Source organism: Esox lucius, chromosome 12, assembly GCF_011004845.1.
Source record: "Esox lucius isolate fEsoLuc1 chromosome 12, fEsoLuc1.pri, whole genome shotgun sequence".
NCBI classification, from domain to species: domain Eukaryota; kingdom Metazoa; phylum Chordata; class Actinopteri; order Esociformes; family Esocidae; genus Esox; species Esox lucius.
The window spans coordinates 5,989,869-6,008,669 of NC_047580.1; the positions used below are offsets into that span (position 1 = coordinate 5,989,869).

The 18,801-nt window shown below is 41.7% G+C and overlaps 1 protein-coding gene across 3 annotated transcripts in view; it reads right to left on the reverse strand.

The window, feature by feature from the left end:
• Nucleotides 1–17,600, reverse strand: part of LOC105026316 (adenylate cyclase type 6) — a 43,982-nt gene extending 26,382 nt beyond the window's left edge. Inside the window, exons 1-3 of one of the 3 annotated variants that reach the window (XM_020051641.2) lie at nucleotides 17,363–17,600; nucleotides 11,164–11,396; nucleotides 9,990–10,902 (exon numbers count right to left, since the gene is read on the reverse strand). In XM_020051641.2, the coding sequence (XP_019907200.2) occupies nucleotides 9,990–10,902; nucleotides 11,164–11,183 (933 nt within the window). In that variant the 5' untranslated portion in view covers nucleotides 11,184–11,396; nucleotides 17,363–17,600. Of the gene's footprint in view, nucleotides 1–2,637; nucleotides 2,867–9,989; nucleotides 10,903–11,163; nucleotides 11,397–17,362 lie in introns of those variants that run through there. The other 2 variants (XM_010897688.3, XM_010897689.4) reach the window with 2 other exon arrangements.
• Between the last annotated feature and the right edge of the window lie 1,201 nt (nucleotides 17,601–18,801).

Below are 18,801 nucleotides of genomic sequence, written 5' to 3' on the forward strand. Positions count from 1 at the left end.
GCCCAAGTGTCTCTAAACATTGTCTTTTAAGGTCAAATGAGGTCCTCTCAACATGTCAGTCCCGTCAGGGGAAAGAATTGTGCTTAGAAGGAAAAAACTGTGCGGCTCAACCGCACCAATGACCAGTGGCATCATATCCAGCATACCATGCTAATCTGTATACCAGCATACCATTCTAATCTGTATACCAGCATACCATGCTGATCTGGGCAAAAACTCCTACTAACTTCCAAACTAAACTGTTAACATCTGTCACCAGAGATTGTGTGACCTGCAACTGTCCCGAACGGATAGAGGGTCGTGTTTCTATGGGGCCCAGCGTAGCACTTGATGGGCATGATTACATACAAGACTATGAGAACATGGAAAAGGTCTTTCCTTTCCTTCTTTTTCTGTTGCAACTAAGGAGACATGCACTACAGTGGCACAGGATCTACCGGCCCTACTTCTCCTTTACAATACACAGAAAACAACCATTACTGAGGAACCAGTGTTTTATAATACACAGAAAACAACCATTACTGAGGAACCAGTGTTTTATAATACACAGAAAACCACCATTACTGAGGAACCAGTGTTTTATAATACACAGAAAACAACCATTACTGAGGAATCAGTGTTTTATAATACACAGAAAACAACCATTACTGAGGAACCAGTGTTTTATAATACACAGAAAACAACCATTACTGAGGAACCAGTGTTTTATAATACACAGAAAACAACCATTACTGAGGAACCAGTGTTTTATAATACACAGAAAACAACCATTACTGAGGAACCAGTGTTTTATAACACACAGAAAACAACCATTACTGAGAAACCAGTGTTTTATAATACACAGAAAATATCCAACACTGAGTAACCAATTATTTACAATACACAAAAAACACTGTGGAACCAGTAATTTACAATACACAGAAAACACCCAAAACACAGAGGGACCAATTCTTTATAATACACAAAAAACACTGAGGAACCAATCCTTTACAATACACAGAAAAAACGGAGGAACCAATTATTTACAATACACAGAAAACACAGAGGAACAAATCCTTTACAATACACAGAAAACACAGAGGAACCAATCCTTTACAATACACAGAAAACACAGAGGAACCAATCCTTTACAATACACAGAAAACACTGAGGAACAAATCCTTTACAATACACAGAAAACACTGAGGAACCAGTTGAGTCTGTGTGCCCAACTGCGTGTTGGTGTTAAACCAGCAACCATCATCATGACACTTAAACTTGCACCTCGAGGAACCCCCACCCCCCAATCCCTCCTGCCACCACCACCCACAACACTAGTGCTAGATATGACAGAGAAAATGCAACTGTGAGGAATCGTAAGAATCACTGCTGTTGTTCACTGTTAAGTTACAATCCCATACAGTCTATCCACCATCTTCCTCCTGTCAAACAGTGCCGGGCGTACAATTCAAAACAAATGGACACATGGATAATGTTTAGTAAAAACATGTCTTAGGTCATTCATTAATGTCTAACAGTTCTAAACCAGGTCTAAAGCAGGGCTGCTCCATCCTGGTCCTGGAGATCTACCATCCGGTAGAGTTTCTCTCCAACCCCAGTTGTGACTAACCTGACTTGGCTTTTCATCCAACTTATTATTAGAATCAGGTTTGCAAAATGAGGATTGGAGAGAAAACCTACAGGGTGGTATGCTCTCCAGGAACAGAATTGAGCACCCTGGTCTAAATTATTCCAATGATGATGATGATGACGACAGTCAATAGCTTTCCCTCCTTTCTGTAACCCTGAGACTGAAGGGCTGTGGTTAACATGAGCCCTTGATAAGGCGAGGGCCAGAGCCTCACACCCTGAAAGTCTGACCCGTCAAAGCAGCGAGGACTGCCTGCGTTCACTTAGCAGGCATTGCTCACATTCCACATGCTTGCTCCAACGACCTGCCACCCTCTGCCCAAGGGTCACCAAAGGCACAGGCCTAGCCTAGAGAAAAAGGTGGGAAGTGTCCCTGGCTAGCAACTAGCTATCCTGTTGAAACTCTATCACTGGAACCAGAATCAATCAGTGGAACCCGAACCCGATCTTTCTAGAATATCGGCTTCACCATTACACAATTGTTCCTCAATCCGATGCCATGAATTTAAATTTTTTGTGAATTCTAATAGAGTCTGTTCATGTAGAATCAATTTGAAAACAGTCTGGCTGTCTTGATGCAAAACCCTGAGGTATCTCACGACCCAACAGTACGATTCTTCAGAATAACTCTACTGTTGAGGTCATTACAAGATACACAGTAAGACATGCAGCGAGACATGTAGCGCTATCTGGGAAAAGTCATTTAGCGGGCCATAACTGTACAGGAAGTGGAGAGGAGAGCAGTGAATTTATAGGTCCATTTTCCCAGTGGGAGCAGTGACTGATGGGATATTGTTGTTGAACTAGGGCCAGGGAGACAGCAGTTTAAGCGCTATGGCCTTTGTGAAGCATCTGGAAGTCCTTCAAACATCTGTGTTAGATCAGAGTCTATAAAAGACTCTCTTACACCCAAAAACAGAAAAGTATCGACCAAACACCAACAGAAAAAGCATCAGTGTGTGTGTGAGGGAGAAGTTCAGGTGAAAACAAAGCAGGACTAATTCAAACCTGTGCTGCTCCAGTACATGTGCAACTTAGGAAGCGTCCCGGATGGTTGGACCAAGCTATGCCTCTCTCTGTTTCTCTCGCTCTCAGTTTTGTCGCATTTTCTTTATCTTCCCCTTCTTTTTTGTTTCGCCCTCGCTCCAGGCAGGCATCTGCTGGGTTTGTGTACTCAGGCTGAGCTCCATGTCTACACAGCACTCTGGCCTTATCTGAAATGACCAGAGCTGTATGGACAGATAGAGAGAGGGAGGCCCCGCCTATTCTTGCCTGTCTGTCTCCAGCATACTACTGAATATGGGTGATTGCTGACAAACCACTGTTTTATTATCCATTTCTCTTAAGGCCTCACAAACCCATTATTCAGAATGTGAGCGAGTATACAGCTGGGAATTGCTCTACCATACACTCATATTTTGGTGTGGTTCTAGCATACTGCAATTCTCTTGATTCTCACTGTTATGTAGATGCCATTTTTCCAGATAAATCTATCCATCCAAAAATCTAATTTCCATTGGTCGTGATACACAAAACAAGTCCCATTTCCTGTTTCTGAAGGAAACAGTGAGAAATGTATGTATTATGATTTCATACTTTCCAATTCTAGTCTGTCTGCTGCAGCATTACAAGAAAACAGGGTATTACTCAAATGTGATTCTGAATTTACATACATTTTTACAGGAGGGATAAGCATCTATTAGTATTAGTACAGATCGACCCGGACCACAGGTTAACAGTGCTAAAGGTGGAAAGCCCAAACCAACCCTTATTACAACTAGGCCATCGGCTAAGAAGCCCACATATCTCCTACTACTCACAGAAGCATCCAGAACGTTCACCAATGCACACCATTACACACACACACACTGCTCAGCTAGCTGACGGCACCACCTTCTTGTCCCTAGCCATCTCACATATTACCTTGTCTCCATTCAGCCGCTCTCTTTCCCAGCCATAGTCCATAATACATCTGGATTGTGCCATGTCCACTTAAAGAGGGGAGATCAAATACATCTGGACCATGCCATGTCCACAAAACAGGGGAGATCAAAGGCCTCTGCTTAGCACCAACTGACTGGTATGATCTGTATATGGAGGAGAGTGTGTTTACAGCACAGTTTTCTGTAGCTATGGTAAGGCTTAAATGGCAGAGGTCACAGAACAGCCAAAACAATAACACAAACCATTGCCCTGGTGCCAATTCTCTCAATTCTGCTGCCTGGATAGTAAAAAGAATAGGTCACAAAACTATTATGACTCAAGTTCAGAATGACAATATTCTTCTTTGTTCTAAAAGGCAACCGCAAACTCAACTCTATGCACCGACACAAGCCTACTGGGTCTCCTCTACTTGAGTCATAGTTGTTTCCATGGCAACCGATTGAACCGATCACAAGCGCTGAGGGAAACACAAGATTGGGTAGTGGTTTTTTGTTGGTCCCAGTCATTCTCAAAAGTGATGCTGAAACAATTACTCCATTCTCATGTTGCTCATTGGCCTCTGCTGAACGAGTGGGCCTGATGCAAATACCCTAAAAAACCTGGCTGTTCCACGATAAAAAAACAAGACTGAATTGTATATTGAACATCAACTCCATGAGGAGCCAAGTGTGAACATGCAGGAGCATTAAGCTTTCTCTTAGAAGCAGAAACCCAGTCTGCATCTATAAATCAGCGTAATATTTGTAAAATCCCTCAGATTCCTACCTAGGCATGAAAAATAAAAGAAATCTACCCCCCCAAACACAGTTGTTCTTGTAATCTTCTGTCCAGCAGGAGACGTCCTGGTATGGAGGACCATCTAAGTGTGACAGGTAGCCTTGTTAAAATGCTGCAGCCGTGTTAAAAGCACAAATAATTTATCGGCAAGGCATTGGAGGCCTGCGTGGGAAGAATATCAGATTCTCCTCCTCTGATTGCCTGGCCGGGCTACATCACCCTCCTCCATCTCACACCAACTGTCTCATTCTACACGGTCAGGGGTTAACAACTATGAAGAACTGGTTTACATTTCTGAACCGGATACCATGAGTTAAACAGTCTTTCCCTCAGCTTTTCCCTTGACAAGACAGTGTGTTTGATCCCAAAGGTCAAAGATCACACAAGGTCTGACGCTTAAGAGCCATTATAAACCGCTTAATATATGAATATTTAACATCACCTGTGGTGATGTCGTGCAAAGGAGACAAACAGGCCAGTGAAACGTATTGACCGTCCTCTGACCCAGAGTGCTCAATGTTCCCTCAATCTGTCTGTCCGGCTGTCTGTCTGTCTAATGGGCTTTCAGGAACACAGCAGCAGACTGTTGTGTTTGGGGATCAAAGATCTATCCCAAAATGCATTAGGTTCTGCGTCATGAAGTGCCACGGAAAAAATGACCTGCCTGTTTGACTTTGTGTGTCCATGTGTAGTACCTGTGTAAGTATGTATGTGTGTGTGTGCGTGCGTGTGCACGTGCGTGCATCCGTGTGTGTGTGTTCGTGCACAACAAGATATCGCAGTCAGATGTTATATTACATGCCTGATAGACAAACTTAAATTCTTTCATAAGGATTAAACACAAACAATACAGCTATTAGGAGAATTTCAACTTGTGGGTCCCTCACTCTGAGTCTATGGGCCAAGATAATCTGTAATCAATGGTTCAGTTTCCATTAAACAGCCATTACAAATCCCATTAACTTCAGCGACCGCTAGCAAAAAATCTATGAAATTAATAGGGTCTGGTACACATCTTTAACGTTAATCTCAAAACCGACTCAAATCAACTCAATATTTGGTTTGATATTACTTAAATGTCAATTGGCCATACCAATAAAATAAAATGTCCTAACATTTTATGCTAGCAGTGGCAAACCTTTGCTGAAATTTTGAATGATTTAAGCAAACTGAGCCATGGATAACAGTTTCTCTAAGCTCATAGATAGTGTGTAAAACAGCAAAATTTTTCAAGTTAAGGTATACATAGGTATACATACCAACCAGCCTTAACTAAAAACAGAACGGAAAAAGATTCCTAACAACGTCAATCAGACTTGCTTGTTGCAAAATAGCATAGTGTGGACATTGATGGCAGAATGACTTAAGCCATGAACTCCACCCCAGAGGACTCTGGGTTCAATCCCAGTGCATGGTAGTGGTTTTATTTATTTATAGTTTAAGCCTCTAGAGGCAGCTTTTAAACTCATATATTGGCATCCCGAGGACCTGGACAAAGAAATTGCAGTCTAAATTTAGAGATCTCCCTGGTGTGTCAGCACACTACCTGACTGCATGAATGTGCCTGTCCTGTGTTTGTGCAGTTAGGGAGAGTGTGTGTTAGAGTGTGTTAGTGTATGTTAGAGTGCAACGTGCGTACATGCACCCTGACTGTGTGTATACAGAGAGGGATAGGGTAAGTGGCATCTATGACGCACACTCCGATAAAACGGTCCCATGTGATGCAGCACAAAGGTTAGCAGAAAGGCCTGAGGCTGGTTATTTTTAAGAACCAGTCTCTGACATCGCTCAACCTCTGGATCAACAATGTCCAACCACTACAATAGGTTGCACACCTGCTGTCCTGGACTAAACGTATTACAGTTTCAACACACAACCACGGGAAAGAAATCATAAATATACACACGGACCAACAAAAGAACTCACGTCAGGAGGCAAACATTTCCTTAGTCAGTAGTTCCACTTCCACTTGGTGGTATCTTTCCATGTTCTCTTTGTTTCTGCCTTTTCAGTGGTCTGTAGTGGCAAGGAATCCATTGAAGAAAAAAATATACCAGCTTTTCCATCGTTTACATGACAACACTGAATCACACAATAATTATTGCGTTGTCTCCTTACTGAGCTCCAAGAGGTTACACAAACTTAGGGTTAGGCCTAAATGCTATCTGGTTTTCCTTAAGAAGCAGTCAAAATACAATCAACTGTTGTATTTAGTGCTAGTACATACCAAAACTCCAAAAACTACCAAAACTTATAGTAACTACCAAAAATATAGTAAACCAAGGAAGATTTTTGACATTTGTTCTGGTCCTCACTTTCAGAAAGGCTGTTTTGATCTTAGGGGTTAGGGTTAGAATTAGGGATAGGTTTAAAGTTAGGATTTGGGGTTATTTTTAGGGTAGGAAATACCTGGGTTAATGGTAAAAATTACAGTTATACTTAGATATAAAAGTTTTAGGGGTTAGGGTTAAGTTGGGTTCAGAGTTAGGTTTAGGGAAAATAGATTTGTGAATAGTCATGAAAAACATGGTGTTTTTGTATGTGTTTAATTGGTTCCTGCAGGGTAGAGAGAATACTTAGTTACTAAGAGAGTGGGGGAATCAAATATTTTCTAATTGACTGAAACTTCCAATATATTTCATTGATAGCTTTGACACAAATATACTAAAACACCACACACACTATAATGGCTTTTACACAGTGAAATGCTATCCATAAGAAATATGTTTCTAAACATAGGATCCTTCGTGTGTGGAACTCTGCACTGTGGCACAATGTGAATTTTCTTGCCCCTTTTTCAGCAGACACTAACTGGGTATTCTCACTGACATCTCACTGCGCCTGGCCCCTAACTAAGCTACAAAACCATAGCTGTGAAATTTGAACTGGATCAAAATATAAGTGATCAATTGGGATCTTCAAGTCCAAGAGACTATGAGCCAAGGTAATTTCCTTTTCTTGTTACAAATTTCATCTCTTAAGATGAATATCCCGGAATTAGCAGCTATAATATAAAGGAAAACCTACTGACATGCATCTGGACAGCAAAACATTGCATGAGACCCACACTCACTGAGCTACATGTATCTCATATCGGGCAGGACCACCTTTTGCCTCCATCCACTTCAAAGTCTAATGCGTTGTCCACACTGCTGTTGTAAAGAGTGGTTATTTGAGTATTTCTGACATTTTGTCAACTTCAAAGAGTCTGGCCATTCTACTCTGAGCTAATTAAAAGGGTGTTTTCTCCCACAGAACTGCTGCTCACTGGATGTTTTTTGTTTATAGCACCACTCTCTTTAAAGTTGAGAGACTGTAGTCAGAAAGTCCCACGAGGTCAGCGGTTTCTGAGATGCTGGGACCACCATGTATGGCACCAGTCATCACGCAATGGTCAAATTTACTTCAGTCACAATTCTTCCCCATTCCAATGTTTGGTCAAACAGCATCTATACCTGTTGACCATGTCTGCATGCTTTATATATTGAGTTGCAGCCACATGATCTGCTGTTTGGCTATATAGGTTAACAAGCAGGTGTACCTAATAAAGTGTCTGATGAGTGTACTAGGTCCAGTATCAACAGTCCGTAAACTGTCTTGGGATTTGGTCTGGACACTTGTAAGTAAGCAAAATAATCAAACCCAGGATTTTTCTAAATCATAATTTGCTAATACTAGTGCTGCATTGGGATAACAATTTCACATATGCATCCTGCAAACACACACACAGACACACACACAAATAGCCTCTACCCACTAAGGTCTTCAGACAACACATTATTGTGAAGGGAAACAATGTAAGTACAGTCCCCTTAGCCCACACAGTTGCACACACAAAAATAAAGTAAAACACAACAAACAGTCTCATTCACACACATCATTCACATTGAAGTCTTCGCTGCTGGTTTGTACAGAAGAGGTCTTACTTCCATGTAGACCACGACAGACCTAAGACCTAACACAAATCCTGGGTCTAGATTTATCAACCAGCCCGAGGAGAAATGCTCTCAACAGGGTTTTTGTATGACCGCTGACAGACAGACAGAGATGCGAGTGATGCCAGCAACTGGTAGACACACATTTATCATGATCAAAAAACGACGGCAACCGAATACCCGGCTAGGTTAATGAGTTATCCGAGAAAGGGGAAATACTAGCACACCAACATAAAGAAGTGATGGATGGCACATTATTATGGCCCTGTATCACAGGAAGGAGCTCGCCATCGCTCAGATCTGCTCACTCACTAGGACTCTCATCCACTTTACAAGAGTTAAACAAACACCGCCCCATGCATGACATGGGGGCAATGACAACACTGATGTTATATTTCCAATAGTCACCATAAAGACCTTTTAGGTATGATAGGTTTTCTCAAGCGGTGATCTCATACATTGGCTTATCTATTTCATCAATAAAAGCCATTAGTCCCTTCAGGGTGACAGGCCAGTATATGTCAGCCTCAGTTAATGAAAAACAACAGGTTGTAAATCATCTCTTATCTCTCCTTCATAGAAACTAAAGGGGTTCCCTTTTTCCTTACTCTTAAGTAGTGTATGTAAACAATAATTCTGCGCTCTACATAAACACACTACAATGTGTATGGAGTACAGAGAGGGTAAATACTGTACAAAGCCATCATTGTTGTGAAAATGTGGACCTGCGCAAAGGCCGAGAACTCTCTCCATGTCAAATCCAGTTCTCTTTGATTGAAGGGCGAGACGAGGTGTAACGACTGATGTTGCACCACTAATTAGGACAAATATTCTTCTGTGGCCCCTCATTGTTTTTGGTGGAATGGTTTCCACATAATTCCTTTCCCATACCTTCTGCCATGCTCGTACAGTCACACAACAGTTACATTAGTACAGAATGAACCCAGCCCCAGCCTACACAGAGCCCTCCCACCCCCACCCCTGGAAAAAGTACAAAGCGTCCCTTGTGTGGGAGCACAGAGACCTGAGTGATACTGGTCTATAGTATTACGGGTCATGGTATTCTCTCTCGGACACGCAAGCTCACAGCCATCCAGCCGGGCCGGTTCATTCAGCCCACTGACCTTCAGCTTCCCTATGGGTCCTAGTAATGGAATACAAACGACAGTACAGTAGGCCCGCGCGCACTCACACACTCGCATGAACACTCGGCCCCTCTCACGGAAAAACACTTGGAATATCATTCAGAAAAACACCCACAACGCAAACACTGTCTTCCCCCCGGAGACTAAACACTTTTAGTTGTGCTAACAAATCCATGAACGTGCCCTTAAAAGCATGGCCTGGAATTTCACCGTGGCCTGTAGACGTACAACATTAACATTGTAGATGCAGAAATGGGAGCAAAGCTACACTCACTGGAGACTTAGGAAACTAGTTTGAAAATGGAACCACACGCACAAAATCCTCAACAAAAAAAACAGGGTTAGCAACCTGCCACATGTATGTGTCATAGGATAGATCCCACCCGAATGTCTAATCTGCCGTAACTGGAATTTAGACCCACACTCCTGAAAACTCAGGCAATTAACATAGCTGGACGGACAGCTAAAGGAGTGGAGCCGGTGACAGCTCATTCAGACATTCCTCCGCGTGTTGAACTCCTGTCGTGCTGGCCCTGAATGCGGGCGGCTGATTTCCTACCTGTTTCCAGAGGAACACGTCTTCCATGTTGAACTGCCAAGTGGTGACCAGGTGGATAGTGGAGAGCACCCCGCCGCTCAGCACGGCCGCTCTCATCCGGACAGGGAGCAGCGTGTAGATGATATAGATGAAGAAGACCGACCACCAGATGCCCTCGGATGCGCTCCGCGGCGCCACCATCAGCACCCCAAAGACCTGGACCAGCAGCAGCACCCCGATGACCAGGTAGCTCACCATCCACATGTAGTCCTGGTGGAAGCCGTTCCGGTTGCACACCACCATGAGGGCCATGAACAGGGCCATGGCCACTGAGAGGGCGGAGGAGTAGGCCACATCCGGGGCCGCGTGGACGCAGTGGAATGTCAGCATGACGCCGCACACGATGACCAGCACGCCCATCAGCATGGTGAGGGAGCTCTGGTTGAGCCGGAAGAAGTAGCGCTGGTACAGACGCTCCAGCTTGTGGGACTGGAACTTCTTGGACTGGAACACGCGCACCACCCGCAGCCAGCAGTCGGCTGCCGTCACCGCCCCTCCCCCGTTGAGGCAGTCATCGGCCCCGCCCTTCCTCCCCTTGAGGTCCCCGTCCTCGAAGGCCAGGTCGACGGATTTGAGGCCCACGCCCTCGCCGGAGGCGCCAACCTGTTTGCCGTAGTGGTCCTCCTGCCAGATGCAGCGCACACCGAAGTTGCCCCCCCCCCCCGCTGTCCCGGCGCCCCCTCCGCGCTGGGGAGGGTTGAGGGGGGCTCCGGAGGGGGGCTCCATTGCATCCGGGTCCCGCAGGCAACTCATGTAACGCGGGTGGCAGAGGGACGAGCCTCCCTTCTGCTTGGACTTCTTCCCATTGCGCTCCCCCCACGCGGTCTTGCGGTCGTCCACTCTGGCCACTAGGAAGCCGCTAAACCAGGACATTCTGTGTAGAAAGGAAGCAGGCCAACCAGAGAGATGGCAGTCAGAGTTTGAACAAACTGGGAAACATTCAAAAGAATCCACAAATTTTAATCATGCTAAGCCTTTATGAAAATTAGACATAGTCAGGTCAACAACCTTCACATCTTACTACAATCTAGGCTTGGATCCATCCACACCTGTCATATCAATATAAACTCAAGGTCTTCATTTAAAAACGTTCACATTATTTAAACGAGGTCGGCTGTATGACTTTGGACTTCACCTGTGTGGGTTCTGGTACATAACCCAGCCCTAACCTCTCCAGCCGGTCCACTCATTTATCCCAGTGGGCAGAGGGTTAAAGAAGGGAGGGGTTTCAGTTGCACTTTAACCAGGGTTGATGAGTGTTCCTGAGTCAGGTCCAGGGGTGTGTCAGTTTCAGACCAAGCAGGTTATTCGAAAGGCAGGGTTTAAGGGATCACACGATTATCCAATCTACCTCCAAGGTGTGTGAGTCTGGGAGTAGAGACACAAAGCACAAAGAAATATAGGTGGAATTTGAAGATTGACTTTAGATGTTAGCAGGAACCCCAGAAAATCTCTTAACCCTCAAACGTTTAAACAATAACACTCAAACACTTGCTATGCTGGATAATGTTTCATAATGTCATAAAAAGATGCAATGTAACTAAAATAATCTCCTTATATATACAAAACTTCCTCCCAGAACATGGAAACATAACTTTGCCTCAGCCCAGGACAGGACAGGCTTTAAATGATACTACTCTGTTTGACACTAATGGGCTTTGATTAAGTTATTTGGTGTTGAACTATAGGTAGCCTTCGAACTGATTACTCCTACAAAGACATTGGTCATAGATTTTTAGAATGTGTGGCATCATGGGGCTAGATAGCGTCCAAATTGCACATACAAGTTGACCAAATAAACTATAGAAAGACTATATGATAAAATGTCATCAGATTTTGACTGGTCTCATTATCACGTCACTTCTTATCAACTGCACCATGCAGCCTTCACCTGTTTAGTAGGAAGCACTGCTGTGAATCAATCATTTGTGAGACATGTTCCTTTTGCCACTCACAGAAAACACCTCAGCTTACCACTCGAATGGACTCAGTCTTTTCTTTAGGTAATTTTTTCTTTCATTTTTGACAATTAGGCCTGGTGCAGTCAAGATGTGATGTAACAATTTGTTTGATATTTTTACATCATGAGAATGCTCTGCGGCATATAGCGTGTATAGAAATGCTGAGCAGGATAAGTTACCTTGATTTTGGATCAAGATGGCAAGAGGAAATTATGTAAGTGAGTCCACAGGGTACGAGGGGTCATGAACGTTTAGATGATTATGAAAATTACGTGAATCAAATTCTATGGCTGTGCAGCCACCAGATCTCAACTCAGTGGAACACCTATGGGAGATTTTGGACTGACTTGTTAGACAGTGTTCTCCACCACCATCACCAAAACACCAAATGAGGGAATATCTTTTGGAAGGATGATGCTCTACCCCTCCAGTAGAGTTTCAGAGGCTCGTAGAATCTATGCCAAGGTGCATTGAAGCTGTTCTTGTGGCTTGTGGTTGCCCAACACCTTATGTTGTTTTTTCTTATAATTTGTCACCCGTCTGTATCTTCAAATTTGCTTCCTAACACCCACACAATTCGAACAAGCATCTGAATTGCCAAAGGAGACTCAAGGATAGACATTATTAAACATATATGATTAAAATAAAAACAAAAAAAGTTATTTAGACATGAAGTGTGAATTTAAAAACACTAGGGATGTACTGATAAATAGAAATATTGGCCAATATCGTTAGCCAATATTCATATAACACAACTGGCCTATGTAAATAACGGTATTAAGTAATATCTGTGTATCCTGGAATTAAATAAATCATTTTTTCTAATGATTTCACTGAAATCAAAAAATCATACATTTTCTATATATTCCAATAAAAAAAGTATTTTACAAAATGAAGCCCAATGAACATAAAACTTATGAATGATACTACATGACACACATTCTCTTTCTGTAACTATACATTATACAAGGTCTGTATATAAATGTAGTAAACAAGGTAATATACTTTATAAATAGAACTAAAACATGACAACACAACAGATAAAGCAATGCTGACAATACCACAAATAAAGCAATACTGACAATACAACAGATAAAGTGATACTGACAGTACAACAGATAAAGTGATACTGACAGTACAACAGATAAAGTGATACTGACAGTACAACAGATAAAGTGATACTGACAGTACAACAGATAAAGTGATACTGACAATACAACATATAAAGTGATACTGACAGTACAACAGATAAAGTGATACTGACAATACAACATATAAAGTGATACTGACAGTACAACAGATAAAGTGATACTGACAGTACAACAGATAAAGTGATACTGACAATACAACAGATGAAACGATCCTGAAAACATCTTTCTCAGGCTTTGGAACAACAAAGCAGCACAGTATTACATTATTACGTCAGTTTGTGCACATCACTGACTACAGCATCAACAAATACAATTATAATGAGAATTACTAGAGCAGGTTGGGTGCCTATTCAGACAAAAACACAATCAATAAATAATAATTTTTAAGCATTCAGATGATACCAATTATTACATGTTTCGCTTATAATCAGCCAATACCAATTGGTGGACAGTGCATCCATAAAAAATGCAATTAAAAAGAAGGGGGACTAAGCTCAACATTGTTTGGCCTAATCATCATTTGAAGATGCAGTGCAACTCTAAGTGCAGGTCAAACAACAATACCACAATGATCAGAAGGTGACATTTGTGGAGATTCAGGCTTTCATTTTATGATGCTGTTGGGTGGCTTGACTCATTGGATATGTGAGAGGAAAGTGATAACAGGTGGTGGGAGTCACAATGATAGGAAACACAGACATGAACATCACTGACTCATTCTCTCACTGATGAGCACAAGATCACAGGAAACTAATCCGACCAAGCCACCATCATGGACATCACGCATAACTACTCTCCTCCGTCTGCCTCTGGTCAGTTTGACTCTTCACCTCCTGGTGTTAGTATTGATCATTGAAGCAGCTTGAGGTTCATTTCAACTTGAATTCTGTACAGCTAAACCCTTACCCAATGAATGCTAATAACTCTTTAACTAACATTTCCTGAATCTATTAAAAAAAGGAAGGATTACTATTTTCTGTACATTTCAGAATCTAGCTTTAAGTTGTATACTAAATCGCTATAAGCTCTGCTTTCTAATGTATTAAAAGTCTTGAAGGCCCATTATTTTACCAATAATATTTTTTTATTTATCACCTCTGAAGCATAGGCCTACCAATAATAATAAAATGGGTTCAACCTAGCTAAGTTATACATTATTTATATAATAACTCTAAAATATATTTACAGAAGTAAATGTGGTGGGCTTGCCTGCTTGTTTAAGGTAAAAAAATAAGTTTCAAATGGAATAGCCAAGCCATCTGAAAGAAATCATGGTTTTGTCCCTCTATCCTGAATATTAGAAGAGATGCTATTAGGGTTTGTTATTGCTATTTATGCAAATTAGGCTAAATAGTATAGTCATATTGAAGAAACTTTTACACATTTTATGTTGGGTTTGCCTAAAAATTTGAAAGTTGGTTTGGTCAATTTAACTTGAATGGTTCAATAGATAATATTTTAGAGTTAATAATTGCTAATTATGCAAATTAAGCTAAATAGTATAGTCATATTGAATAAACATTTAAGAGTTCTAACTTGGGGTTAGCCAAAAATGTGAAACAAAGTAAATGGAAACGTTAATTAATGTTAATTATGCAAGTATATACAATGTATTTTGTCATAGTCTATACATATTTAAACATTTTAAGTTGTGAAACAAAAATGGTTGGCTCTCTACAGATGTTACAATAGAAAGTGATACTGTTAGCATCCAATTAAAGTCAACTAAGAAATCCCATTGAAGAAACCCCATTCAAGTCAAAGGAAGTTTAAAAAAATTTAAAATGTAAAAAATATATAAAAAAGTTTAATAGAAGCATCTGAATTCCGGAGTCCACATGTTTTAAAGTGTAGATAGCATTTCTAGTTTAAACTGTCTAGGAGTCACAATTGCAAATAATAATGACTATGAGAAATACGTTAAAGATTTAACCTGGGGCTTCTCACTATGAAAGCCCCTAGTGAAAAGAAGTATGTAGATGATTGAACACGGGGCCTTCGCAAGCTCTGGTAAATATAAAAATATGTGAGAAATCTAGAGTTGTTCTTTGCCTTTGACAAGCACAGTTAATAATAATAAGACTAAGACAGTAATCTAGAGTCGTGCTTTGCCTTTGGCAAGTGCACATAATAACACAAGTAGAACCAAGCTAAGGTATAAAGCATTTTAATAATGATGACACTGGATTAACCTAGCAACAGCATTTCATTAAAAATATATATATATTTATGCAGTGCAATAGTTATTATGGTATAAGTTTATAATAATAACTATATGTTAAGTTCCAAATTAGCAGAATAAAGAGAAAAACATAAGCATCATCAGAATAATTTGATAGACCACTGCCATAACAAGCAGCCTATTTCTTATATAGCTTCCCCCAAGCATAACAGGGACAGACACAATGGCATAGGTTTGTATTGTATATTTGGGGGTCAGGGTCAATGAATCCCAGGATTTTCACTCTCTTCTGGGGGGTCACATTGACCTGGCTGTAATATTGAGGAGGGTCATTACCCCCCCCATTTCTACACCCCTGGGCAGACCACCAAACTACCTGAACTCTTGAATGTGCAGAACCGCTCCCATGAATGTGCCATTGATGCGCTTCATCGTATTTTAGTAGGTTATGGACTAGACACATAAGGCACTAAAACGGTTTTCCTGGATGTAACTATCGTGTGTCTTCTCTGGTACGTATCCGTCCAGGCAAAATGTGGATGAAGAGAGGTTCAAGGAGACAAGCCTTCAAAGTGGAGGTTACAACCCCTCTGGCACCGACCAGTCCCAGATCTCTCTCTTGCACAAGGTCGAGATGACCCAGTTGCAAATGTCGTGACGTCGCCAATCGTTACGGCATACAACAACACTTAAATTTATGTCTCTGTTTATGTGGATCTGCCTATTTCGTCAGTCCTTTCAGAATTAAATGTGGGTGACTATATTCATCGGGGACGTTTGCACGACATTTAAACCAGTCAGCAGCACACTGACGTTACATAATACTCAGCGTGCATAGACTAGCATCCGTTCGTAATTGTTATTAATCAGATTCTTAATGCGTTTGTAGAGGACGTCTCCTATATCAATTAGCTTAATCTACCGTGCTGTATGAGGAGCGTATCAAAGTAAATACATATTTGATCAACCATAGTGTTAGCCTATGTGTTATTGAATCAAGCACAGGAAGGATATGCATATGCGTATTTATTAATATAATATAGTCCTAACAAAAGGTTTTTAATCAAACTAAATAGTAAGATTGTAGACTATCCCAGTGCTTGCAAAAGGCTACAGTGAAATATACCATGCAAAGGCCGTGTTATGGGTTATCGTATCACCCGCATTCACACACTCGTTACATAACTGTTCGGTATAGCCCATATGACAACTATACATCACAGCAATGAAAATGTCGACGCTACCGCACTTAGCGGTGTGTGGCTATACTTGTATGCTACAATTAATGTTCCGTGTCACATCCGCACGCCAATTAGCCCGTGTCCCTCGTTGTGTTCAACCAGGGGGATAAGAAAGTGTACAGTAGACACAGGCCCTGACAAACAAACGCATGAGTCAATAAACACACGACATTCATTACAAACGAATGCGGACAATTCCACATTCCAACGCACCACGTCGCCTTATTTAGGCTACCATCTGTAGGGCTCGCAGGCTAACATCCAAAAACATTAGTATATACTTTTTTGTTCCCGTTATGATTGACCATATGCTATGTGATTTATTACAATGCAAACATGACAACAAACAGAAACGTTGCGGTTCGCAATTCATTCTATACGAGTAGGCTATATCTCCGCAGCTGCGACCTTAGGGAGCAGTGTGACAGCAACCTCAACCTGCAAACTCATGGATGTGAATCTCAAGGATATGAGCATGCAACGTCACATTTGTTTTTGAATATATGTGCTTATACAGGGCTATTCACATTAGAGTCGTGAGAAACACGGATCGATTACTGGGCCACTACAGAGATAAACAGAGGACTCAAGCGCACAACCCGTATGATAAAGAATAACATATCGACAACTGCCCTCAATTAGGCCTTCGTACTAATAAAATACCAATAAGGTTGTTTTCTCTAATCCAATGTGTACGATAGCACTTGTTAGGTTTGGCCTTCCGAAACTGCAAACAGCATCAGTCTAAACAAGCCTGTATACATGAACAGGGACAGATCACGCTGGAAGAATGACTTACCATGATCATTCTTCTGGCTTATTTCCCTCCAAACCAGACCGCATGAGAAAAGCCGACAATAAGCAGGATCGGACGAAGTTAAGTATCTAGTAGCGTGGACGGTCTGAGTTGACAGAGTAGAGAACTAGTCTAGTTGTTATAAAACATACATTAAAGCACGATATTGCTGTCCTTGCGCCTCTTGTGTCGTTTTCTATCTATCTCGACTCCCTTGCCTCTCCCTCCTTCCAGAGCTCAGACGCGCCACCGCACACACTCTCTCTAGATCGACCTCCTTCAGCATTTCGGCACTCCCTCTAGAGGTGCAGCTGTGTATAAGACCGTGCTATCTTATGCTATGCATACCGTGTTGGGAAGTAACCGCATGTTATCTGAAGACCGTAGGCCTACTGTAAAGGTAATTAGTTACATTACCAGTCTCATGATCACATTAATGATACATCTGGAAAAAAGATGATTACTTCTTAGATTACTCTGAAATTCAGAAAGATGTTTGCAAACGGAGTATATTGTTTCCCAGTGACAATATCTTTGGTTCTCAGTGACGCTCTATTAACCATTAAAAAAGGTGCAAGTTGGTTCAGCCTGAATGAGGCTGACCAAAAGTCAGAGACCTCGAAGACACAGCAAATGCGTTTGATGGATCATTTTAGTCTTTTTCGAATACCTCTTAAGGGGGAAATAAATTATTTTTGCAAACACAGCCATTAACCAACTATGTGCCAAAAATGCCAGATATCCCACATCAGATTCATCACAACAAATTCTTCTTAAAAAAAACAAAAAAAACAATAGAAGCTTTAATGTGGGTGGATTAATTTCCTGCCTGTTGGGCCCTGTCCGGGGCCTCCCCCGGGTAGGGCCACAGTGTCGCTGGAACCCCCATCTCAGTTCCAAGGTCTTACACTGCTATACTATTGTGCTGGGGGATTGGGTCAGTTCTCCTTCCCCACTAAGTTCTCCTTCTCCACTATGAATCGTTGTTGATATGAGGAATGCATTTTCTGAATTTTCCCAGTCTCCTCCCATTTTAAACTTTAGGAGGACATGAGGTCCTGGTCCACACCTGCGGAATACCTGGTTTGGGGGGCCCTTTGCTGTCCCTGTCCTTGTCCATCTGGTCATACTTCTGACCTACTCTAAATTTAAATAGACTCTGGATTTAGCCCACATGCATTTATTAATTATTCCAACTGGACTCTTAATATCTCACCCGGCACAGCCAGAAGTGGACTGGTCACCCCTCTGAGCCTGGGTCTTCTCTAGGTTTCTTCCTAAAATTCAGCCTTCTTAGGGAGTTTTTCCAAGCAACTGAAATTCAACACTACTGTTGTTTGCTACTTGGGGTATAAGGCCGGGTGTCTCTGTAAAAGCACTTTGTGACAACTGCTGTTGTAAAAAAGTCTTTATAAATAAATTTGACTGATTGATTGATTTCA